The sequence below is a fragment of the Pan troglodytes genome, chromosome 7 (genome assembly GCF_028858775.2).
Source record: "Pan troglodytes isolate AG18354 chromosome 7, NHGRI_mPanTro3-v2.0_pri, whole genome shotgun sequence".
Classification (NCBI taxonomy): domain Eukaryota; kingdom Metazoa; phylum Chordata; class Mammalia; order Primates; family Hominidae; genus Pan; species Pan troglodytes.
Window position 1 is genome coordinate 50,732,954 of NC_072405.2, and position 21,694 is coordinate 50,754,647.

Here is a 21,694-nt window from a genome sequence, read left to right on the forward strand (position 1 = left end):
CTAAGTGTTCAACTGAAAGGAAGAGTTGCATGTCTCTCAGTTTAAATCAAAAACTGGAAATGATTAAGCTTAGTGAAGAAGGCATGTCAAAATCGGAGACAGGCCAAAAACTAGGCCTCTTGGGCCAAACAGTTAGCCAAGCTCTGAATGCAAAGGGAAAGCTTCTTGAAGGAAATTTAAAGTGCTACTTCAATGAACACATGAATAATAAGAAAGCAAAACAGCCTTAGTGCTGATATGGAGACAGTTTGAGTGGTCTGGATAGAAGATCAAACCAGCCACAACATTCCCTTAAGTCAAAGCCTAATCCAGAGCAAGGCCCTAGTTCTCTTCAATTCTGTGAAGGCTGAGAGAAGTCAGGAAGCTAAAGAAAAGCTGGAAGCTAGCAGAGGTTGGTTCTGGAGGTTTAAGGAAAGAAGCCATCCTCATAGCATAAAAGTGCAAGGTGAAGCAGCAAGTGCTGATGGAGAAGCTGCAGCGAGTTCTCCAGAAGATCCAGCTAAGATCACTGATGAAGGTGGCTACACTAACAATAGATTTTCAGTGTAGAAGAACAGTCTTCTATTGGTAGAAGATGCCAGCTAGGACTTCCATAGCCAGAGAGAAGGCAATGCCTGGCTTCAAAGCTTCAAAGGACAGGCTGACTCTCTTCTCAGAGGCTAATGCAGCTGGTAACTTTAGTTGAAGCCAATGTTCACTTACCATTCCAAAACTCCTATTGCTCTTAGGAATGATGCTAAATCTACTCTGCCTGTGCTCTAGAAATGGAACAACAAAGCACATCTGTTTACAGCATGGTTTACTGAATATTTTAAGCCTGCTGTTGAGACCTACTGCTCAGAAAAAAATATTAATATTTCAAAATATTACTGCTCATTGACAATGCACTTGGTCACCAGAGAGCTCTGACGGAGATATGCAAGGAGATGAATGTTGTTTTCCTGTCTGCAAACACAGCATCTGTTCTGCAGCCCATGGATCAAAGAGCAGTTTGACTTTCAAGTCTTATTACTTAAGAAATACACTTTGTAGGGCTAGAGCTGCCATAGATAGTGATTCCTCTGATGGGTCTTGGGAGTCCATTGAAACCTTCTGGAAAGGATCCCCCATTCTAGATGCCATTAGAACATTCGTGATTCATGGGAGGAAGTGCAAATACCAACATTAACAGGAGTTTGGAAGAAGCTGATTCCAACTCTCACGGATGACTTTGAGGGATTCAAAACTTAAATGAAGGAAGCCACTGCAGATGTGGTGGAAACAGCAAGAGAACTAGAAGTGGAGCCTGGCGATGTGACTGAACTACTGCAATCTCATGAAAGAACTTGAACAGATGAGGAGGTGCTTCTTATGGACGAGCAAAGAAAGTTTCTTGAGATGAAATCTACTCCTGGTGAAGACGTTGTGAACATTGTTGAGATGACAACAAAGGATTTAGAATATTCCACAAACTCAGTTATCAGAGCAGAGGCTGGGTGTGAGGGGATTGACTCCAATTTTGAAAGAAATTCTACGGTGGGTAAAATGTTATCAAACTGCATTACATGCTGCAAAGAAATCTTTTGTGAAAGGAAGTTAATTGATGCGGCAAATTTCATTGTTGTCTTAATTTAAGAAATGGCCACAGCCAACCCCAACCTTTAATCACCACCACCCTGATGAGTCAGCAGACATCAACATCAAGGCCCAGACCCTCCATCAGCAAAATAATGAATTGCTGAATGTTCACAGGATTGCTAGCATTAATTTTTAGCAATAAAGTATTTTCAAATTAAGGTATGTACATTGTTTTTAAGACACATTTAATAGACTATGGTATACTATTACAGAAACATAACTTTTCTATGTACTGGGACACCAAAAACTTCATGGGTACTGTGAAACTTGTTTTATTGTAGTGGTCTGGAATGGAACCCACAGTGTCTCCCAGGTGTTCCTGTACATGGTGACTTTTGTCTTGAGCATAGCTCAACTTGGTGTATTTGAGGTTCACCTATATAATCTATTCATGGTCCAAATGATTTTTTTTTTAATTTTGGTAAAAAGCATAACATAAAATTTACCATCATAATCATTCTTATTTATAGTTCAGCAGTGTTAAGTATATTTACATTGTTGTGAAACAGATCTCCAGAACTTGTTCATCTTGCAAATGTGAAACTCTGCACTCTTTAAACAAATTCCCACTGCCCCTCCCCGCAGCTAATGGCAACCACCATCCTACTTTCTAGTTCTAGGAATTTGACTGCTGTAGACAGCTCATAGAAGTGGAATCGTAGAGTATTTATCTTTTTTTTTGAGATGGAGTCTTGCTTGGTTGCCCAGGCTGGAGTGCAGTGACATGATCTCGGCTCACTGCAATATCCTCCTCCTGGGTTCAAGCAATTCTCCTGCCTCAGCCTCCTGAGTAGCTGGGACTACAGGCACGTGCCACCACGCCTGGCTAATTTTTTGTATTTTTAGTACAGATGGGGTTTCACTGTGTTAGTCAGGATGGTCTTGATCTCCTGACCTCATGATCCACCCGCCTCAGCCTCCCAAAGTGCTGGGATTACAGGCATGAGTAGTATTTATCTTTCTGTGATGGTTTATTTCACTTAGCCTAATGTCCTCCAGGTTCATCCATGTTACAGCAGGTGACAGGACTTCCTTCTTTTTAAAGGCTAAATAATATTCCAGTGTATGCGTGGACATAATTTGTTTCCATTCACCTGGCAGTGGACATCTGGGTTGTTCTCCCCTCTTGCCTATTGCAAACGGCAGTGCTTTGAACATGTGGTACAAATATCTCTTTGAGACTCTGCTTTCAATTCTTCTGTATGTATACCCGGAAGCAGGAATGCTGGGTCATAGGGGAGGTCTGTTTAATTTTTTGAGGAGCCTCCATCCTGTTTTCCATAGTGGTTACACCATTTTACACCCCCACTAACGGTGCACAGGGTTACAATTTCTCTACATCCTTGACAACACTTGTTACTTTTTTTTTTAAGTGGTAGCCATCCTAATAGGTGTGTAATTTATTATTATTATTTTTGAGAGAGTCTCCCTCTGTTGCCCAGGCTGGAGTGCAGTGGCACAATCTCACCAGGCTGGAGTGCAGTGGTGCAATTTCGGCTCACTGCAACCTCCGCCTTCTGGGTTCAAGTGATTCTTGTGCCTCAGCTTCCTGAGTAGCTGGGACCACAAGTGCCCAGAAAGAGGCCCAGCTAATTTTTGTATTTTTAGTAGAGGTGGGGTTTCACCATGTTGTCCAGGCTGGTCTTGAACGCCCGACCTCAGGTGATCCACCTGCCTCGGCCTCCCGAAGTGTTGAGATTATAGGCGTGAGCCACCACACCCGGCCTATTAAATGGATTTTTTTTTTTTTTTTGAGACAGTCTCACTCTGTCGCCCAGACTGGAGTGCAGTGGCATGGTCCCAGCTCACTGCAAGCTCTTGTCTCCTCCCCCAGCCAGCTGTGTAGACTGGGTATCACTGAGTCACTGAAACTGGATTCCAATTTGGCTTTGGTTTTGCTGTGTGGCCCTGAGCATCAGATCCCATCTCTGAGAGACACCCGCCCCTGGCTCAGAGGGATGTTAGAGACAGGGTGGGATAGGCCATGGCAGCTCAGTGCTGAGGCCTCGGGGCTCAACCTCATGCTGAATGCATGGACGCCTCTTCTCACTCAGATGACTTCTAGAATGGTGCTTTCACCAGACGCCCTCCCTGCTCCAAAGCCCCAGAATAGTCCCCACGCTGCAAGCAACTGTTCGCAATTCTACAGTCACCCCGAGCAGCCACTGCCTAGATGTTTCCTTTGAAATGAAACACGGTGTGTGTGTGTGTGAATGTGCATGAGTCCATGTGTGAGTGTGCGTGTGAGTGCGCATGTGAGTGTGTGGGCATGTGTGTGTGTGCATCTGAGTGTGTGAATGTTAGAGAATGTGTTGTTACTTTTCCATGGATATGTTTTTCTCATCTCCCTAACTGGCGTTTAAACTTCTAATGGACGAGGACCCAGTTCCTAGCGCTCTGCCAGTACCAGGCCTTCTGGAAAGAATGCTTGATGAGGAGGAGGAAGTGGGACGGTGTGGGGGCAGACAAAAAGTTACTAACATAGGACAGAGCATGCTGTCTCCAAGAAAATACCAAATAAAATACCACAGAAATGCCCATATGATGCTGAGCAGAACATAAGATGCCCAGGTTCATCTGCAGCGAGACTTCTTTTACGAAGAGCAGAGTTGCAGCTGCACGTGGGGAGGCAGTGTGCGTAGCCCATGGGGAGTCACTGACTGCGACAGAAGATGACAACGGCACAGTCTCCTGAAACGTCAGTGGACTCACCATGACCGTGATGGCAAGAGCAGAAACGGACAGAAACCGAGCGAGTGGGGAGCACCATCCTGAGCATATTACACAGGGGAAGCCTGGGAGGTTGGGACTCGTTTTCCCCCATTTTACAGATTGGGAAACGGAGACTTCGGAAAAGCACATGCCTTGTCTAGGGGTTACACAGCTGTAAGACGACAGCAGAGACCCAAACTTGGGGCTCTCGGGCCCCAGGAGGCCGCCCTGCTTCCTACACACCAGGCCTGGGCGTGGGGTGGGGCAGGTGGGGTGGGTGGGGTCAAGGTTGGAGGGTCATATCTGCTCATCCCTACACACTCATTTGCAGGATGCCTGCGACATTACCATGTGGCGTGACCTGCAGGCTCGGGCGGCAGCTCCAGCGGCTGCATCGTGCAGTGGGGAGAACTAGGGCCCATGAGTGGGACGGAGCCTTCTCACTGGTGTTGAAGATGTCACTGAAGGATGGCCGGGCGTGGTGGCTCACACCTGTAATTCCAGCACTTTGGGAGGCTGAGGTGGGCGGATCACCTGAGGTCAGGAGTTTGAGACCAGCCTGGCCAACATGGGAAACCCCGTCTCTACTAGAAATAGAAAAATTAGCCGGGCCAGGTTGAGGAGCCTGTAATCCCAGCGGCTTGGGAAGGCTGAGACAAGAGAATCACTTGAACTTGGGAGAAGGAGGTTGCAGTGAGCTGAGATTGCGCCACTGCACTCCAGCCTGAGGAACAGAGCGAGACTCCGTCTTAAAAAAAAAATTAAATCACCTCCTAGGAAGTTCTCCTAGCGTCCTGGTTCAGCATACCTTCTGGCTGTTTCCTCGGTCTGTGCGCTCTGCCTCCTGCCTGCCTGCCTCACTGCCCCAGTGCTCCTCCACCCACGTTACCTGCTCTGCACCCAGCCCGGCCTGTCCTGAACTCGGGCGTACACGGCCACTGCCTGCTCAACCTGAATAGCAGCATCGCGCCCTGGCTGCATCCAGGGCCTCCGTCATCCCTAACAGACAGCAGCTCCACTCTTGCCTTTGCCAAGGCCACGGCTCCGATCTTGGCAGCTGCCTCTTTCCTTCTTCTCTCACATCCGCATCCAGGCCATCGTCCAAAGCCAGTGCCCCTGTCAAACGTGCCCTGTGTGGCCCCTGTCAAATGTGCCCTGTGTGGCCCCTGCTCACAGCTCCACGGCTCCCCTCTCAAGGCGAGGCCTTCCTTCCTGTGTCCATCGGCCACGTGCTCTGCATCCACGACCTGCAGACTGGCGACCTCCTAGCTTGTCCTGGAGAACACAGGTGTGTGCCCGCCTCAAGACTGCACCTGCCGTCCTGCTGACGCCACGTGGCCGCCCCTGCACCTCCGTCACCGGCCAGCCCTTCCCTGGAAGCCCAGGTCGCACTGCCATCCTGACGGCTCCTGCCCTGTGTCTATCTACCTTACTTTCCTGTTAACACTGTTCGCTGTCCCGCACGCAATGCTGACTTATGGGTCTGTCCACTGCCTGCGCACCCCTATCCCTGGCAGGGGCTTCCATCGGTGCCATTCACTGCTGGATCCCGGCACCCGCACAGCGCTGGCCCCTGGCGGAGCCTCAAGGACCCTTGTTGAATGAATGAATGAAAGCACCCACCTCACGTCATTGCCGCCGTGAGCAAAGGACCCGAAACAGGCGGTGAGGACCTGCAGGAAATGGAACAGGAGGTGAACCTCGGGTGCGTCCTTCTCCTCCTTCTCCTCCTCTGCAGGGTCCTCTCGCGGCTGGTCAGGGTCGGCCAGCTCCGACGCCAGCTTCATCTCCACGCCGCCCTCCTCCGCCTCGATCTCCGCCTCTGCCACCGCGTTACAGTAGCTCGAGTAGCTGTCGTAGCGCAGCCTCTTCTTGGAGTAGGACACGGTGTCGCCCACCAGCTTCTCACTGTCCTCTGGGGCCGATGAGTCCGCAGCTCGAAAGGTGGCGTGCACTGGCAGCCCACAAATGGCAGCGGTGTAGCAGGTGTAACTGTTGTTTCGGCGCAGCAGCCGGTAGTTGCTTTCCTGGGCCGGCTTCTCCTCGGGGCCCCTGTCGATGTGGATTTTGTGCAGCAGATCTTTGTAGAGCCCCGAGTCTTTGTGCACGGTGTGGTACACATGACCGTCGCTCCTGGTGTGGCCGTCGAAGCCGAAGGTGCCGTTGGAGATGGGCGATTTCACAGAGCCATGGGTCATGGACAGTGCTCTTCCTGAAAAGGGTTAGAGAAGGTCTCATTTTCCAGTCTTTTTTTTTTTTTCTTTTTCTTTTTGAGACGGAGCCTTGCTCTGTCCTCAGGGTGGAGTACAATGGCGCAATCTCGGCTCACTGCAACCTTCGCCTCCCGGGTTCAAGCGATTCTCCCTCAGCCTCCTGAGTAGCTGGGACTACAAGCGCGACACCATGCCCAGCTAACTTTTTCGTATTTTTAGTAGAGACGGGGTTTCACCATGTTGGCCAGGATGGTCTCAAGCTCCTAACCTCATGATCCGCCCACCTTGGCCTCCTAAAGTGTTCGGATTACAAGCGTGAGCCAAGGTGCCCAGCCCCAGCCTTTCGAATATAAGCGAAGGAAACACTCCCTACTATTTCATGGCACTTATCTCCAGAAGGCTGGGGATGACTTATTAACATATACTTTCTTTTCTAAGTTGGCCATAAAGGACATGTAATATGGTTACCACTAAAAAAAAAAACAAAACAAAAAAAACATGGAAACATACAACAAAAGGGTAAAACTAATAATGTGGTATTTTCAAAACATCTTAAGTTCTGCTAAAAAGTGTCTTCCAGAAATTACTATGGCACTTGGCACATTTTTTCTGTTTCTAGAAACCAACACAAGGAGAATCTTTTTAAGAAACTCATCTTAGAGAAACTTCATACATGAGACAAAACCCACTTCGTGTGAGGTAGATATTCCAGGTGCCTCTGTTTTGATTTTGTTTTTAGAGACAGGGTCTCAGCTCTGTCACCCAGGCTGGAGTGCAGTGGTGTAATCATAGCTCACTCCAACTCCTGGGCTCAAGTCATTCTCCCGCCTGAGCCTCCCAAGCATCTGGGACTACAGGTGTGCACCATCATCCAGGCTAATTTTTTAGGTGCATCTTAAAAGGTCAGTCATGAATGTCAAAGGCAGTATCTGAGATGAGTCAGGCAAAATGAATTTGCTTTCTCTGGGCCACATCTGAGACTGCACCTGTGGCAGGCAGGTGCCAGAACCCACCTTGCAGAGGTGGCAGTCACCAGGGCAGGCTTTGGTGAAGCTGTGCTCCCCTGGCACTGCCCACAAACATTGAGAGTCTAAAGGACACAGAATGGTCTGGATTTTTTCTTTTCTTTTCTTTTTTGAGATGGAATCTCACTCTGTTGCCCAGGCTGGAGTGCAATGGCGCAATCTTGGCTCACTGCAATCTCTGCCTCCCAGGTTCAAGTGATTCTCCTGCCTCAGCCTCCCGAGTAGCAGGGATTACAGGCACCCACACCATACCCAGCTAATTTTTGTATTTTTAGTAGAGATGGGGTTTCACCATGTTGGTCAGGCTGGTCTTGAATTCCTGACCTCAGGTGATCCATCCACCTCGGCCTCCCAAAGTGCTGGGATTATAGGTGTGAGCCACTGCACCTGGTCAGTCTGGACATTTTCTAAGGTTTCTGTGATTCAATGGTGGGACCACCTCCTTGGTTACAAATTTAGCTTTCTCTTTGCATCTTCCATAGTAAGCTGGGTTAACCAACGTTCAGCAATTCGGTAACTCCTGGGGCATGGAGATCTGCATATGTAGCTGAGTGGGTGCAGCACAGACATACAGTGCGTGGCCCCAGTGCCTCCCGTGAGACTATAAACAGCTCTTGGAAGAAATCACAGGACAAGAGTGAGCCTGCTCTGCTGACTACGGAATGGTTTCCTGAGGCCTCCCTAGCTTCTGGGTTTTCTCAAATTATAAAACTGGGGGATCCTTTTGTGCATTAAAACCAGATTGCCCATACCCAGGCCCAGCTGGTCCTCCCCAGGGAACTTCTCTGTGCTGCCACAGAACCCAAGCTCTCCGGGCACATCTTACCGTATGCAGCCCGAGGGTGGCTGCCCGCAGAAGTGCCTTCCGAGGTCCCCGATGTCTCCCCTGCTGCTCCCGTGAGCGGGATGGTGCTGTCATCATTAGCCTTGGCACCTGGTAGCTCTTTAAATACTGGGGACTCTGCTTCCTGAACCTTACTGAGGCTTTCGTCAGATACTCGTGATAAAGCACCTTCTTTTTGTAATTTGCCTAAAGAAAGCAAAGTCATACTGAACATTCTGGAAGAGAGTTCTTATTATTGAAACATGAATATTAAAAAAGTGAATCTATATCTTTATGCTTTAGCACTGATTTTGGAAACAAAAAAAAAAGTTATAGCTAGATAGAGAAAATGAAGTTGAGGCCAGGTGTGGTGGCTCACACCTGTAATCCCAGCACTTTGGGAGGCCGAAGCAGGTGGATCACCAGGTCAGGAGTTTGAGACCAGCCTGGATAATATGGTGAAACCCCATCTCTACTAAAAATATAAAAATTAGCCGGGTGTGGTGGCAGGCGCCTGTAATTCCAGCTACTTGGGAGGCTGAGGCAGGAGAATCTCTTAAACCCAGGAGGCAGAATTAGCAGTGAGCCAAGACTGCACCACTGCGCTCCAGCCTGGGTGACAGAGTGAGACTCTGTCTCAAAAAAAAAAAAGAAAGAAAAGAAAAGAAAGTCAAAAGTTCAATTAATTACCTGGAAAACTCTAGCCAGAAAATTCAGCAATTGAGGAAAAGATGGAAATTTAGGGCCCGAGTTATCATATCCAGAAACAACAACCAAAAAAGGGTTAGATCCGAATACCACAGTTCCCTCCAGCACTAATGTTCTGTAAATCTATAGCCACCCAGACTGGCCTTCTGTTTTCTTAAACTAACCTCAGAATCAGAAATTTCAATTTCTGAAAAATTGCCTTTTTCAGAAAGTCACATAAATAAAATAATAAAATATGCGATTTTTGAGACTGGCTTTTTCTACTCAGCGTAATGCCTTTGAAATCCATCCACGTTGTTACATGGATCAATAATTTGTTCCTTTTAATTGCTGAGTAGTATTCAAATGTACAAAGGCACCACAGTTTATTTATTCTGTGGATAATGTGGGTTTTTGGAGATTGCATATAAAGGTGCTATAAACATTCATGTGCAGATTTCTGTGTGAATTTAAGTTTTCATTTTTCTCGGGAAATATCTAGGAGTGGTTAAGAGTATATTTATAGCAAGTGCTAGCCATATAAGAAGCTGCCAAACAGTTTCCCTGTACCATTTGACATTCCCATCAGCAACGTACGAGGTTCCAGTTGCTCTTCATTCTTCTAAATACTGACAAAATTTAGTACTGTCAGTATTTTTCATTATTTATTTATTTATTTATTTTTGAGACGGAATCTCACTCTGTCACCCAGGCTGGAGTGCAGTGGCTCTATCTCAGCTCACTGCAACCTCCGCCTCACGCGTTCAAGCGATTCTCCTGCCTCAGCCTCCCGAGTAGCTGGGACTACAGGTGCGTGCCACCACACCCAGCTAATTTTTGTATTTTTAGCAGAGACGGGGTTTCACCATGTTGGCCAGGTTGGTCTCGATTTCTTGACCTCATGAACTGTTCGCCTCAGCCTCCCAAAGTGTTGGGATTACAGGCGTGAGCCACCGTGTCTGGCCCCATCTATCTTCTTTGGTGAAGTGTCTATTCAAATATTTTGCTCTTTTTTTTTTTTTTTTTTTTGAGATAGAGTTTCACTCTTTGTGCCCAGGCTAGAGTGTGCTGGAGTGCACTAGTGTGATCTCCGCTCACTGCAACTTCCGCCTCCCGGGTTGAAGTGATTCCCCTGCCTCAGCCTCCTGAGTAGCTGGGATTAGAGGCACCCACCACCATACCTGACTAATTTTGTATATTTAGTAGAGATGGGGTTTCACCATGTTGGCCAAGCTTGTCTCGAAATCCTGACCTCGTGATCCGCCCACCTCGGCCTCCCAAAGTGCTGGGATTACAGGCATGAGCCACCGTGCCCGGGCTATTTTGTTCTTTTTGTTTGTTTGTTTGTTTGTTTTGAGACAGAGTCTTACTCTGTTACCAGACTGGAGTGCTGTGGCGCGATCTCGGATCACTGCAACCTCTGACTCCATGGTTCAAGCGATTCTCCTGCCTCAGCCTCCTGAGTAGCTGGGATTACAAGCATGTGCCACCACGCCCAGCTAATTTTTGTATTTTTAGTAGAGATGGGGTTTCACCATGTTGGCCAAGATGGTCTCAATCTCCTGACCTTGTGATCCACCCACCTCAGCCTCCCAAACTGCTGGGATTATAGTCGTGTGCCACTGCGCCTGGCCTATTTTGCTCATTTTTTAATTGAGTTATTTGTTTTCTAAAATGTGTTTTTATTTTTTGAATACAAGTCCTTTGTAGTTATGGGATTTGCAAACATTTTTTCCCATTCTGTTCCCGGTGCTTCTCACAGAGCAATAGTTTGAAATTTTGATGAAGTACAATTTATCAAGTTGTCCTTTTTTTTTTTGAGATGGAGTTTTGCTCTTGTTGCCCAAGGTGGAGTGCAATGGCACGATCTCAGCTCAATGCAACCTCTGCCTCCCAGGTTCAAGCAATTCTCCTGCCTCAGCCTCCCAAGTAGCTGGGATTACAGGCATGAGCCACCACACTTGGCTAATTTTGTATTTTTAATAGAAACAGGGTTTCTCCATGTTGGCCAGGCTGATCTCGAACTCCCGACCTCAGGTGATCTGCCTGCCTCAGCCTCCTAAAGTTCTGGGATTACAGGCGTGAGCCACCATGCCTGGCCCAACTTGTTCTTTTATAGAACATGTTTTTGGTGTCATATCTAAAAACCCTTTCTCAACCCAAGGTCACAAAAGTTTTCCCTTATATTTTTTTTTTCCTAAAAGTCTTATTGTTTTTTAAATTTTATATTTAGATCTATGATGCATTTTAAGTTAATTTTTAAAATAAGGTTTAGGTTAATGTTCTTATTTTGGCATATGGATGTCAAGTGTTCCAAAACCATTTGTTGAAAGACTGTCCTTTCTCCATTGAACTGTTTCTGTACCTTTGTTTAAAATCCATTTGCCACATTAGTGTGGGTCTATTGCTAGACTCTATTCTTGTTCCATTAATCTATGTGTCTCTCTCTTCCACACTGCCTTGTGGCTTCATAACAAGTCGTGAAGTCAGGTTAATATGAATCCTCCAACTTTTTTCTTTTCCAAAATTGTTCCAGCTCATCTAGTTTCTTTGACTTTCTATATGAACTTTAAAAGTGGCTTGTCTAAATCTACAAAATATCCTGCTGGGATTTCTATTTAAATTGTCTAAAGTCTAGAGATGAATCTAAGAACTGGCATCTCTGCTATACTGTCTTCCAATTCAGGAGCATGCTTTGTCTCATGTATTTTGGTCTTTTTCAAAAAGTGAATTTCCAAATGCAGATATATCCATACCGAAATGTGACCCTATGGTACATGCTGAGACCAAATGTAAATACCTGTTTTTTGAGAGTTCTGTAAAAAGCATGTGGCTTCAAGGCTTGAAATTCAAATATGGGGAATTGGGAATAGGAAAACAGCCCTGGCTGACTTCCTAAGCCATATTCTTCTTCTTTTTAAAAACTGTTTTCCTTTTAATAACGTGTTTTATTTTTATTGCTTCCTTTTATTATATATGTTATAATTACTATAACTATAATAATACAATTATTATAGTACTATACAGTAGAGTACTATATTGTATATTATACTATACAGTTATTGTATAGTATAATTGTATTATACCACAGTATAATTATTACAGTACTATAATAATACAATTATTATTATAGGTTTTATATATATATATAATAAAATGTATACTTTTTTTTTTGAGACGGAGTCTTGCTCCGTCGCCCAGGCTGGAGTGCAGTGGCACGATCTTGGCTCACTGCAACCTCTGCCTCCTGGGTTCAAGCAATTCTCCTGTCTCAGCCTCCCGAGTAGCTGGGACTACAGGCACCTGCCACCAGGGCCCAGCTAATTTTTGTATTTTTAGTAGAGACAGGGTTTTATTTACCTTGTTGGTTAGGCTGGTCTCCTGACCAACGAACTCCTGACCTCAGGTGATCCACATGCCTCGGCCTCCCAAAGTGCTGGGATTACAGGTGTAAGCCACCATGCCCAGCCAAAAATGCATACATTTTAAGCATCCAGGTTATGACCTGCCGCAAGTGGGCACACTCTAAACCCCTTCCCTGATGAAAACAAAGACATTTCATGTCCCTGATAAGTTCCTGAGCTGCCTTCTCCAACCCCCACCCATCCCAGGCGATCAGTGCTTTCTGTTGCTATAGATGAATTTTCCATATTCTTAAATTTAATGGAAAGATCCATAAAACTTTTAAATGAAAATTTATGAAAATGTTATGAAAAATGCCAGCATGCAGAATAGGTGCTCTTCCGGATCATGGGCTTCTGCTCAGTATCACGGCTGTAGGATGCCTTCAGCCGTCAGGTCCCCAGCAGTTCATTCTCTCTATTGCTGCGTGGTCGTCCATCGCATGAATTTACTCAATTTGGTTACCCATTTGCCTGCTGACCAACACATGGGTTGTTTCCACTTTGGGCTATTATGACAAAAAGATTTGTATACAAGTCTTTTTATGAACACGTTTTCATTTCTTTGGATAAATAGCTAGGAGTGAAATTACTGGCTCACATGGTAAGTGTAAGGTTAACTTTATAAAGAAACTGCAAACCTAACTTCCAAAGTGGTTGCACCATTTTAAATTTCAGCATAAACCTGGGAGAGTTCCAATTATTTCACTTCTTCACCCACATATGGAATTGCAGGAACTTTGTACTCTTAGCCATTCTTGTGAGTGGGAAACAAAATCTCCTTGTGGAGTTAATTTGCATTTCTATGAAAGCTAATGTTTTTCCACAGGCTGGCAGAACTGCACTGCACGGTTAACTTCCAGTTACTCATGGCAACTGGGACCTTGCTGCCCACCTGGGTTACAACTTATCAAGAAAACGTATGAGCCAGAAAGCACTCAGGAACGGAGAGACAGAGGATGGGGTATGTTCTGGAGTCACCCACACTTCCATTTCCTCCATTAGTAAGGATCATGGCATGTTACATGTGAGGTTTTGGGAATCGGGAGCATTTCTGTAAATCAGAAGAATTAAAAGGCCCATACCTGTTATTTTCCTCCGCATCCACGGACACACGAAGAGCCACACAAAAAAAGCGAACAGGAGGGCGACACCAAAGGAAATGAGGGCTATGGCCCACATGGGGAGAACCAGGCCGAGCACTGGGAAGGAAAATGAGAAGCAGTGTCATTACTGGAAACTTCTGCAAGGTCAGGCCTCAGGGCGGTGGACTTCCCACTCCCCAAATCGAGAACGAATCACCTGGATTTTGTAGTGAATAAAACTCTCAACCAAAAAAACATGCTATACTTTTTGGAGTAGAAAGCTGTATGTTCAAGACATCTTATATCTGGCGAATATGTGCTTAAACTAGTTAGTAAGCTAATTATTAAAGTTTTACCAACTGGGGGCCAGGCATGGCGGCTCACACCTGTAATCCCAGCACTTTGGGAGGCCAAGGTGGGAGGATCACCTGAGGTCAGGAGTTCGAGATCAGCCTGGCCAATATAGTAAAACCCCATCTCTACCAAAAATTCAAAAATTAGCTGGGCGTGGTGGCGCATGCCTGTAATCCCAGCTACTTGGGAGGCTGAGGCAGGAGATTCGTTCGAACCTGGGAGGGGGATGTTGCAGTGAGCCGAGATTGCACCACTGTACTCTAGCCTGGGCAACAGAGCGAGACTCCATCTCAAAAAAAATAAATAAATAAAATAAAAATAAATAAATAAAATTTTAACAACTGGGCACAAACAGCATATTTAAGTTGGGATGAAATCCATTTACATATTATTTCAATATCTAAATGGCTGCACAACAAATGTGGCTGAGAAGGGAGTCAGCTGAGGTCGGGCACGATGGCTCCCGCCTGTAATCCCAGCACTTTGGGAGGCCGAGGTGGGAGGATCACCTGAGGTCAGGAGTTTGAGACCAGCCTGGCCAACATGTTGAAACCCTATCTCTACTAAAAATACAAAAACTTAGCCAGGCGCGGTGACAGGCGCCTGTAATCACAGCTACTCAGGAGGCTGAGGCAGGAGAATCGCTTGAGCCTGGGAGGCGGAGGTTGCAGTGAACTGAGATCGCGCCATTGCACTCTAGTCTGGGCAACAAGAGTAAAACTCCATCTCAAAAAAAAAAAAAAGAAATAAAGAAAAAAAAAGAAAGGAGTCAGCTGTCTTCCATCCTGATGCCCACCTCAGCCCAGCCCACCTGTGGCAGGAAGCTGCCATCTGGACACTGCCTGGCTCCACAACTGAGGCCTCTCCTAGTTCCTCAGCAGCCAGTAGCCCTACTTTAAACGGACATGTGCCCTAACCACATACACAGAACTTCTTTGAAATCAATTGAGAAATAAAAGGATTTTTGTTGTTGTTTATTTATTTTTATTTTTATTTTTATTTTTTTAAGAGACAAGGTCTTGCGATGTTGCCCAGGCTGGTGTCAAACTCCTAGCCTCATGGGATGTTCCTGCTTTGGCCTCCCAAAGAGCTGGGATTACAGGCATGAGCCACCTGGCCCAAGGAATAAGAGTTTTTTAAAAGGACACTGACCTTCAAATCTAACTCTTCTTTGAAGCATCAACTTACGGAATTACAGTGCAGAAAAACTTTTCACTCAACTCCCATAATGCACACTAAGCAATAATAACATTAGCCAATCCAAGGGTGGAAGTGCACATGGTTTGAGAACGTCATCGTTTCATAGCGCTGTCATGTCTCCAGCCCTCATCACCCTGAATTTTGTCCATCTGCTGTCAATGGTGACAATAGGCACATTCACACACATTCATATGTGCACAACTTGAACACTTATGCTCATACATAAACTCACAGGTAGATATGCAAGAATACTCACCACAGCATTATTTGTAATAGTAATAATTTGTAGAACAACTAATATATGCATCATTATGAAAATGTGAAGTAATTACTGTAGACAGTCTTATGAATTATGCAGGTCTATATGTACTGATAAGGAAAGAGGCCCAAGATCCAATGAGTAATGCAGGCTAGTTGTATGATATACACATGGCATGATGCAATTTATGTTTGAAAAATAAAACATCCACCTTTCCATATTCCCGTCCTATCTGTGAATTTACAGAAAAAGTTCTGGGAAGATACAGTGGTTTCCAATTTCTTTATGGAGAGATGGGAGACTGGAGTGGGAATTTCACTTTTTATTACACACACCTTTATAGTGGTAACTTAAAAAATATATACAATAAGATAAGGATCTGGGAGAATTTACTAAAAAAAGTAAAAAACAAAATATAAAAAAGAAAAAGAAATAAAAATATATATACTATAAGAATGTCACTTTTGTAAATTGTTAAAAAATTTAATTCAAAGGGGTTAACTATTTAACACTTTACTCTTAAATAAATTTGCAGTCTTTGTTTTATTGTTAACCATTTTATACATACAAAGCAGCACAAAGTTACTCAGCTGAGGTACTATTAGGCTGGGCAGGGTGCCTCATGCCTGTAATCCCAGCACTTTGGGAAGCTGAGGTGAAAGGATCACTTGAAGCCAGGAGTTCAAGACCATCCTGAGCAACATAGTGAGACCCTGTCTCTACAACATAAAAACAAAAAGATTAGCTGGGAGTAGTGGTGCACGCCTGTAGTCCCAACTACTTGGGAGGCTGAGGTGGGAAGATTTCTTGAGCCCAGGAATTTGAGGCTGCAGTGAGCTATGATAGCGCCATTGAGCTCCAGCCTGGGCAACAGAGTGAGATCCTGCCTCAAAAAAAAAAAAAAAAAAAATTAACATACTATAAAAAAAATTAACATACATTTGGGCTGGGTGCGGTGGCTCATGCCTGTAATCCTAGCACTTTGGGAGGCCAAGGCGGGCAGATCACAAGGTCAGGAGATCGAGACCATCCTGGCTAACACGGTGAAACCCCGTCTCTACTAAAAATACAAAAAAATTAGCCGGGTGTGGTGGTGGGCACCTGTAGTCCCAGCTACTCTGGAGGCTGAGGCAGGAGAATGGCATGAACCTGGGAGGTGGAGCTGCAGTGAGCCAAGATCATGCCACTGCACTCCAGCCTGGGCGACAGAGCGAGATTCTATCTCAGAAGAAAAAAAATTTCTTTTTTATAATTGTAAGAGATAGTATGAATAGAATAGGTAGTTAATACTATATATAGTCAGAATTAATGTATATAAGTAGTAAAAACAAAAATCCAGAATCACCTAGCATAGTGATAGCTAAGGTCACTGGGGGAGGACAGGCACTTAACTGCTCAGCTCCCATCCCCCTGACTACATCAGAAGGCTGACTCAGCTCTGCCACGCGGCTGTACTGACACCAGCAGGCCCCATCCAACTCAGGCTCTGCCCCTGCACCCAAAGCTGAGAGCCGCTTGTGCGACCCCTTGGTTGGTTGCACTGGGCTGTGTCTGGGGCCAAGGCTTCCCAGCGTCTGCTGTCCACCTTCATGTAGGGGTTCATACACGCAGCAAAGGATTGCACCAAAGCTGGTTCTTGCCAACTCGAATGGTACCCGCTCTTTACCAACCTCAAACTAACAACTGACGCCAACACCGATCCCACGCATGGCTTCAAAGCATGGTTCCTGAAGAGGTTTCCCTGCTTCTTCTGTGGTTTTGCTGATGATACAATTACTAATTGTGCTACTTTCGGCTTAGCGCTACTGTGCCAAACTGATCTAAGAGAGGCAAACCCTAGAGACCACAGGGAGAGAGAAACAATCTGGGATACATATTTTAAAAATGAGTGAACGCTTTTGCTATCAGGCCCTATTTTTACCATTCATGCTGAGCAGGGCCCGAAAGAGAAGTCAAGAAGGGCTACTTGATGGGCTCCTTCTAGGACCACGCCAGGCTCCCAGCAGGGTCACATGGGGTCCCAGATGGTGTCAGGACCACCACCAAAAGGGTGAACCTGAGGTCGGGGGCAAGACTTCTCACCCTGTGCTTAGACTTAAGATAATATCACCTGCCCTTTGCACCTTTGCCGTCACACCTGCCTCTACCACTGATGTGGCCTGGGATATAGCCAGAAAACTCTGAAATCACCTCCCAGTCATGAGAAACTGGCAGGGGAAGCAGGAGAGAAACGCATCACCCAGGGGAAGTGGTGGGGAGACAGAGTAACACGTCACAGAGGAGGAAGAAGAGAGAAGGAATCTGGGAAAACAGGGGAAGCTGTTCACAGTAGGTGAGAGGGGGAGCAGAATGGGGACAGGATCTTACTGAAGTATTCCAGCAGTTTGGTGATTTAGCAGAGAATCAGATGAGCACAAGGATTTACTTTTAAGGCCTGCATGTGAAAAAAGTAAACTGACAGTTACCTGTGTTACACAGCCCCAAATTGTACCAAGTATATAAAATCCAGTTTCGTGGATAAAAAACAATTCAATACAAAGATTCAGCACAGGACAGCGCCTGAATCAATGCACACCCAAGGCAAACGGTTTTTCTCCTAAAAACTCAAGACTGGCTTCTACACAACAACATTTTTGACAAAAATACTTTCTATTAAATTGTCTTTCTGGTACGGATCTCGAACTGTTTCCAAACAATTATGGCTACATCAGGCAGTAAGACACGGCCATCATTTCCCCCTGCGGATGGACATACTGGGGCACAGCCTCAGTGGCTCGTGTTCACTCAGCCAAAAGTAGCTGCCAGGAACCCGTGCAAGGAGCTCTGGGTCTCCGTTCTCGGTTCTAGCCACTAAAAGGCGCAAATCTCAAGCGCCTTTCATTTGCAGAGCAGCTAAGATACGATGAATAGTGATTTAGCTCTAACCTCAAGCATCTTTACAATTCGATTCCAAATTCCCAAAAGATTAGACGAATATTCAAGCCATTTAGGGAGAAATACATAGAATTTTTTATACGAGCTCAGTCTCCATTGTTATTGCCTTGTTGTACTTCTTGTTTTTCACATCTAACACTCATGACTAAGGATCTATAAACAAACAAAACTTATATGGGACCAATAAGGCTTTAGTCCATATCAGTTTCCTTATATCATGACCCATCATCTCCCTACAATCTTCCTTCTTATTGACTCAATGCAGATTCTTTGTCTTCATTACATAAATAATCCATGCTTATCGTAAAAATATCAGCAGTACCTACAAAATTGTATGATGTACAAATATGAACCTTCCTCATCATCCTCCCCTCTTCAACTTACTTCCCAGGGAGACAGTAAGAACTATTTGGTGTGTATGTTTCCAGGCATTTTCTAGGTAGGCACGGACACCATGTCGAACATTTATTTTTCTTTTTTCCTTTTATTAAACAGAAGCAGAATCCCACTATATACTACTCTATGCTTTTGTTTGTCACATAACAATATGCTGCGGATATCTTCTCATAGTAAACATTCACACTCATGTGTGCACACACATGCACACACACAGAGATTACCTCCTTTGCATAACTGCTCTAATATCTTGCCTTATAAATTGAGCTTTGTCTTTTGCTCTAGATCAATATATTCAAAGCATTAGAGGGGCTACCTACGTAATAGGAATTCTGAAACAACTTAGTTGAGAAAATAAAATTAAAAAATGTGATTTCCTAATTTGCTCTGTAAGTAAAAAATATATATATATATATTTTGCACATGGTACCAAGTATTTTTTTTTCGTTCGTTCTTTTTTTTTTTTGAGACTGAGTCTTACTGTATTGCCCAAGCTGGAGTAAAGTGGTGCCATCTTGGCTCATTGCAACCTCCACCTCCCAGGTTCAAGCGATTCTCCTGCCTCAACCTCCCAAGTAGCTGGGATTATAGGCACATGCCACTATGCCCAGCTAATTTTTGTATTTTTAGTAGAGATGGGGTTTCACCATATTGGCCAACCTGGTCTCGAACTCCTGACCTCAGGTGATCCACCTGCCTCAGCCTCCCAAAACTGCTGGGATTACAGGCATGAGCCACTGCGCCCGGCTTCTTTTTTTTTTTTTTTGAGATGGAGTCTCGCTCTGTCGCCCAGGCTGGAATGCAGTGGCTCAATCTCCACTCACTGCAGCCTCCGCCTCCCAGGTCCAAGCAATTCTCCTGCCTCAGCCTCCTAAGTAGCTGGGATTACAGGAACTCACCACCACACCCAGCTAATTTTTGTATTTTTAGTAGAGACAGAGTTTCTCCATGTTGGCTAGGCTGGTCTCTAACTCCTGACCTCAGGTGATCTGCCTGCCTCTGCCTCCCATAAGTGCTGGGATTACAGGTGTGAGCCATGAGCCTGGCTGGTACCAACTTTTTCAAACCAGGGTACATTTGTAATAATTTTGAAAACGAGGTGAATTTAAATGACCCTGTTTTGAATCCAGCTCTTGGTGATAACTGGAGACTCTTCTCACCCCAGGGCTTCCCCAATCCAAGACTAGGAATCACTGTAACAGCAATTTCTGGCTTCTCCACAGCCTGCACTTCACAATCACAGCATGGAAGAAAGAGGCCTTCTGAGTGCAGGGCTCCTTCTCACAAAGCCAACTGGCAGCCTGAGAGGTTTCTGATGTCCTGGTTTCCTAGAAACTGGATCAGAAGCAGCTGCAACTGGAGGAGGAACAGGGGGAGGAGGAAGAGGTGGAAGAAGAGAAGGAGGAGGAAGATGAGAAGGAAGAGGAGAAACCAGAGGAGGGGGATGAGGAGGAGAAAGGGGGCAAAGGAGGAGGAGAAACAGGAAGAAGAGGAGGAGGACAGGGAAGAGAAGAGATGGAGGAGGAGGAAGAGATAAGGAGGAGGAGGAAGAGATGGAGAAGGAGGAAGAGATAAGGAGGAGGAGGAAGAGATGGAAGAGGAGGAGGAAGAAATGAAGTGGAGGAGGAAGAGATAGAGGAGGAAGAGAGAGGAGGAAGAGATGGAACAGGAAGAGATGGAGGAGGAGGAGGAAGAGATGGAGGAGAAGAAAGAGATAGGAGGAGGAAGAAATGGAGGAAGAGATAAAGAGCAGAAGGAGGAAGAGATGGAGGAGGAGGAAGAGATGAAGAGGAAGAGATGAAGAGGAGAAGGAGGAAGAGATGGAGAAGGAGGAAGGGATGAAGAGGAGGAGTAGGAAGAGATGAAGAGGAGGAGGAAGAGATAAAGAGGAGGAGGAGGAAGAGATGGAGGAGGGGGAGGAGGAAGAGATGAAGAGGGGGAGGACGAGGAGGAAGAGATGAAGAGGAGGAGACAGAGATGGAAGAGCAGAAGGAGGAAAAGATGGAGGAGGGGAGGAAGAGATGAAGAGGAGGAGGAGGGGGAGGAGGCCGCAGGAGGCCGCAGAGGCAGGGGCAGGCATGTCTCAGGTACAGACATGCTCTGGGAAAGTCAGGAACCAGGCCTGGTTAAGTTGGGAATTCCTTTGCTGGTGGAAAAGAGTGAGCAAAGGTTGAGTTAGGGTTAGAACTTTTGGGAGTACCCATTACATTAGAACGGTAATGAGGAAGCCACGTTTCTGGTAAGAGACGTGCCTAGAGCAGTGGTTCTCAAACTGTAACATGCTTCCAAATCACTGAGGCTCCCCTATTAAACCACAGGTCACTGGGCTGCATTCAGTGGGTCCAGGGCTGGGCCTCGGAATCTGCATCTTGACAAGTTCCTGCATGCTATTGCTGGCCAGGGACCACACATTGCCTTTGAAGGTGCCTACCAGAGGCTTAACTGGGTGACCTGCTTCGACTGTTCAAAGGGGCATGCCATGAACTTTAGCATTCACTGTTTAAACACTGAACAAAAACCAGGCCCCACACAACTGAAGACTTTTTCATTAAAAATGAAGCTTAGGCTTGTATCCAACCCAAGTAAGCATTTTATTTCCTAAAGTTATTTTTTAGTCCTTGCAAGTCATTTTTTTAAGAACAAAAATGCAAAGACAATTTTTTAAAAGTGCGAACTTAGTCTCTGAAGTGTAAGAATGACTTTTGAGAAAAGTCATGTCAAATGTAAAGTAACACAAATCAAACTAAGCCTAAGAAATAATCAACTTCACAATAATTAAGAGTAGAGAAGCAGAGGAAATCAAAACAAAACACCAAAAACACGAACTAGGACACCACGGCTATTGATGACACAGCTGGACTCGCACAGATACCCCATATGAGGAAACAGTATGTAATGAAAGTCTACATTGAAGGACAAAAGACCTTCAAGGCTTACATAAAAATAAGATTTTGACTCACTCACTGGACATTCTAGAAACATTCCCCT

The 21,694-nt window shown here is 45.4% G+C and overlaps 1 protein-coding gene across 10 annotated transcripts in view; it reads right to left on the bottom strand.

Moving 5' to 3' along the window:
• SLC20A2 (solute carrier family 20 member 2) overlaps positions 1–21,694 on the bottom strand; it is a 123,575-nt gene that overhangs the window by 14,506 nt on the left and 87,375 nt on the right. For all 10 annotated transcript variants that reach the window (XM_054656688.2, XM_054656692.2, XM_016959423.4 and 7 more), the window contains 3 exons: positions 13,564–13,680; positions 8,394–8,597; positions 5,953–6,541 (listed from right to left, as the gene is read on the bottom strand). In XM_054656688.2, the coding sequence (XP_054512663.2) occupies positions 5,953–6,541; positions 8,394–8,597; positions 13,564–13,680 (910 nt within the window). The remainder of the gene's footprint in view (positions 1–5,952; positions 6,542–8,393; positions 8,598–13,563; positions 13,681–21,694) is intronic.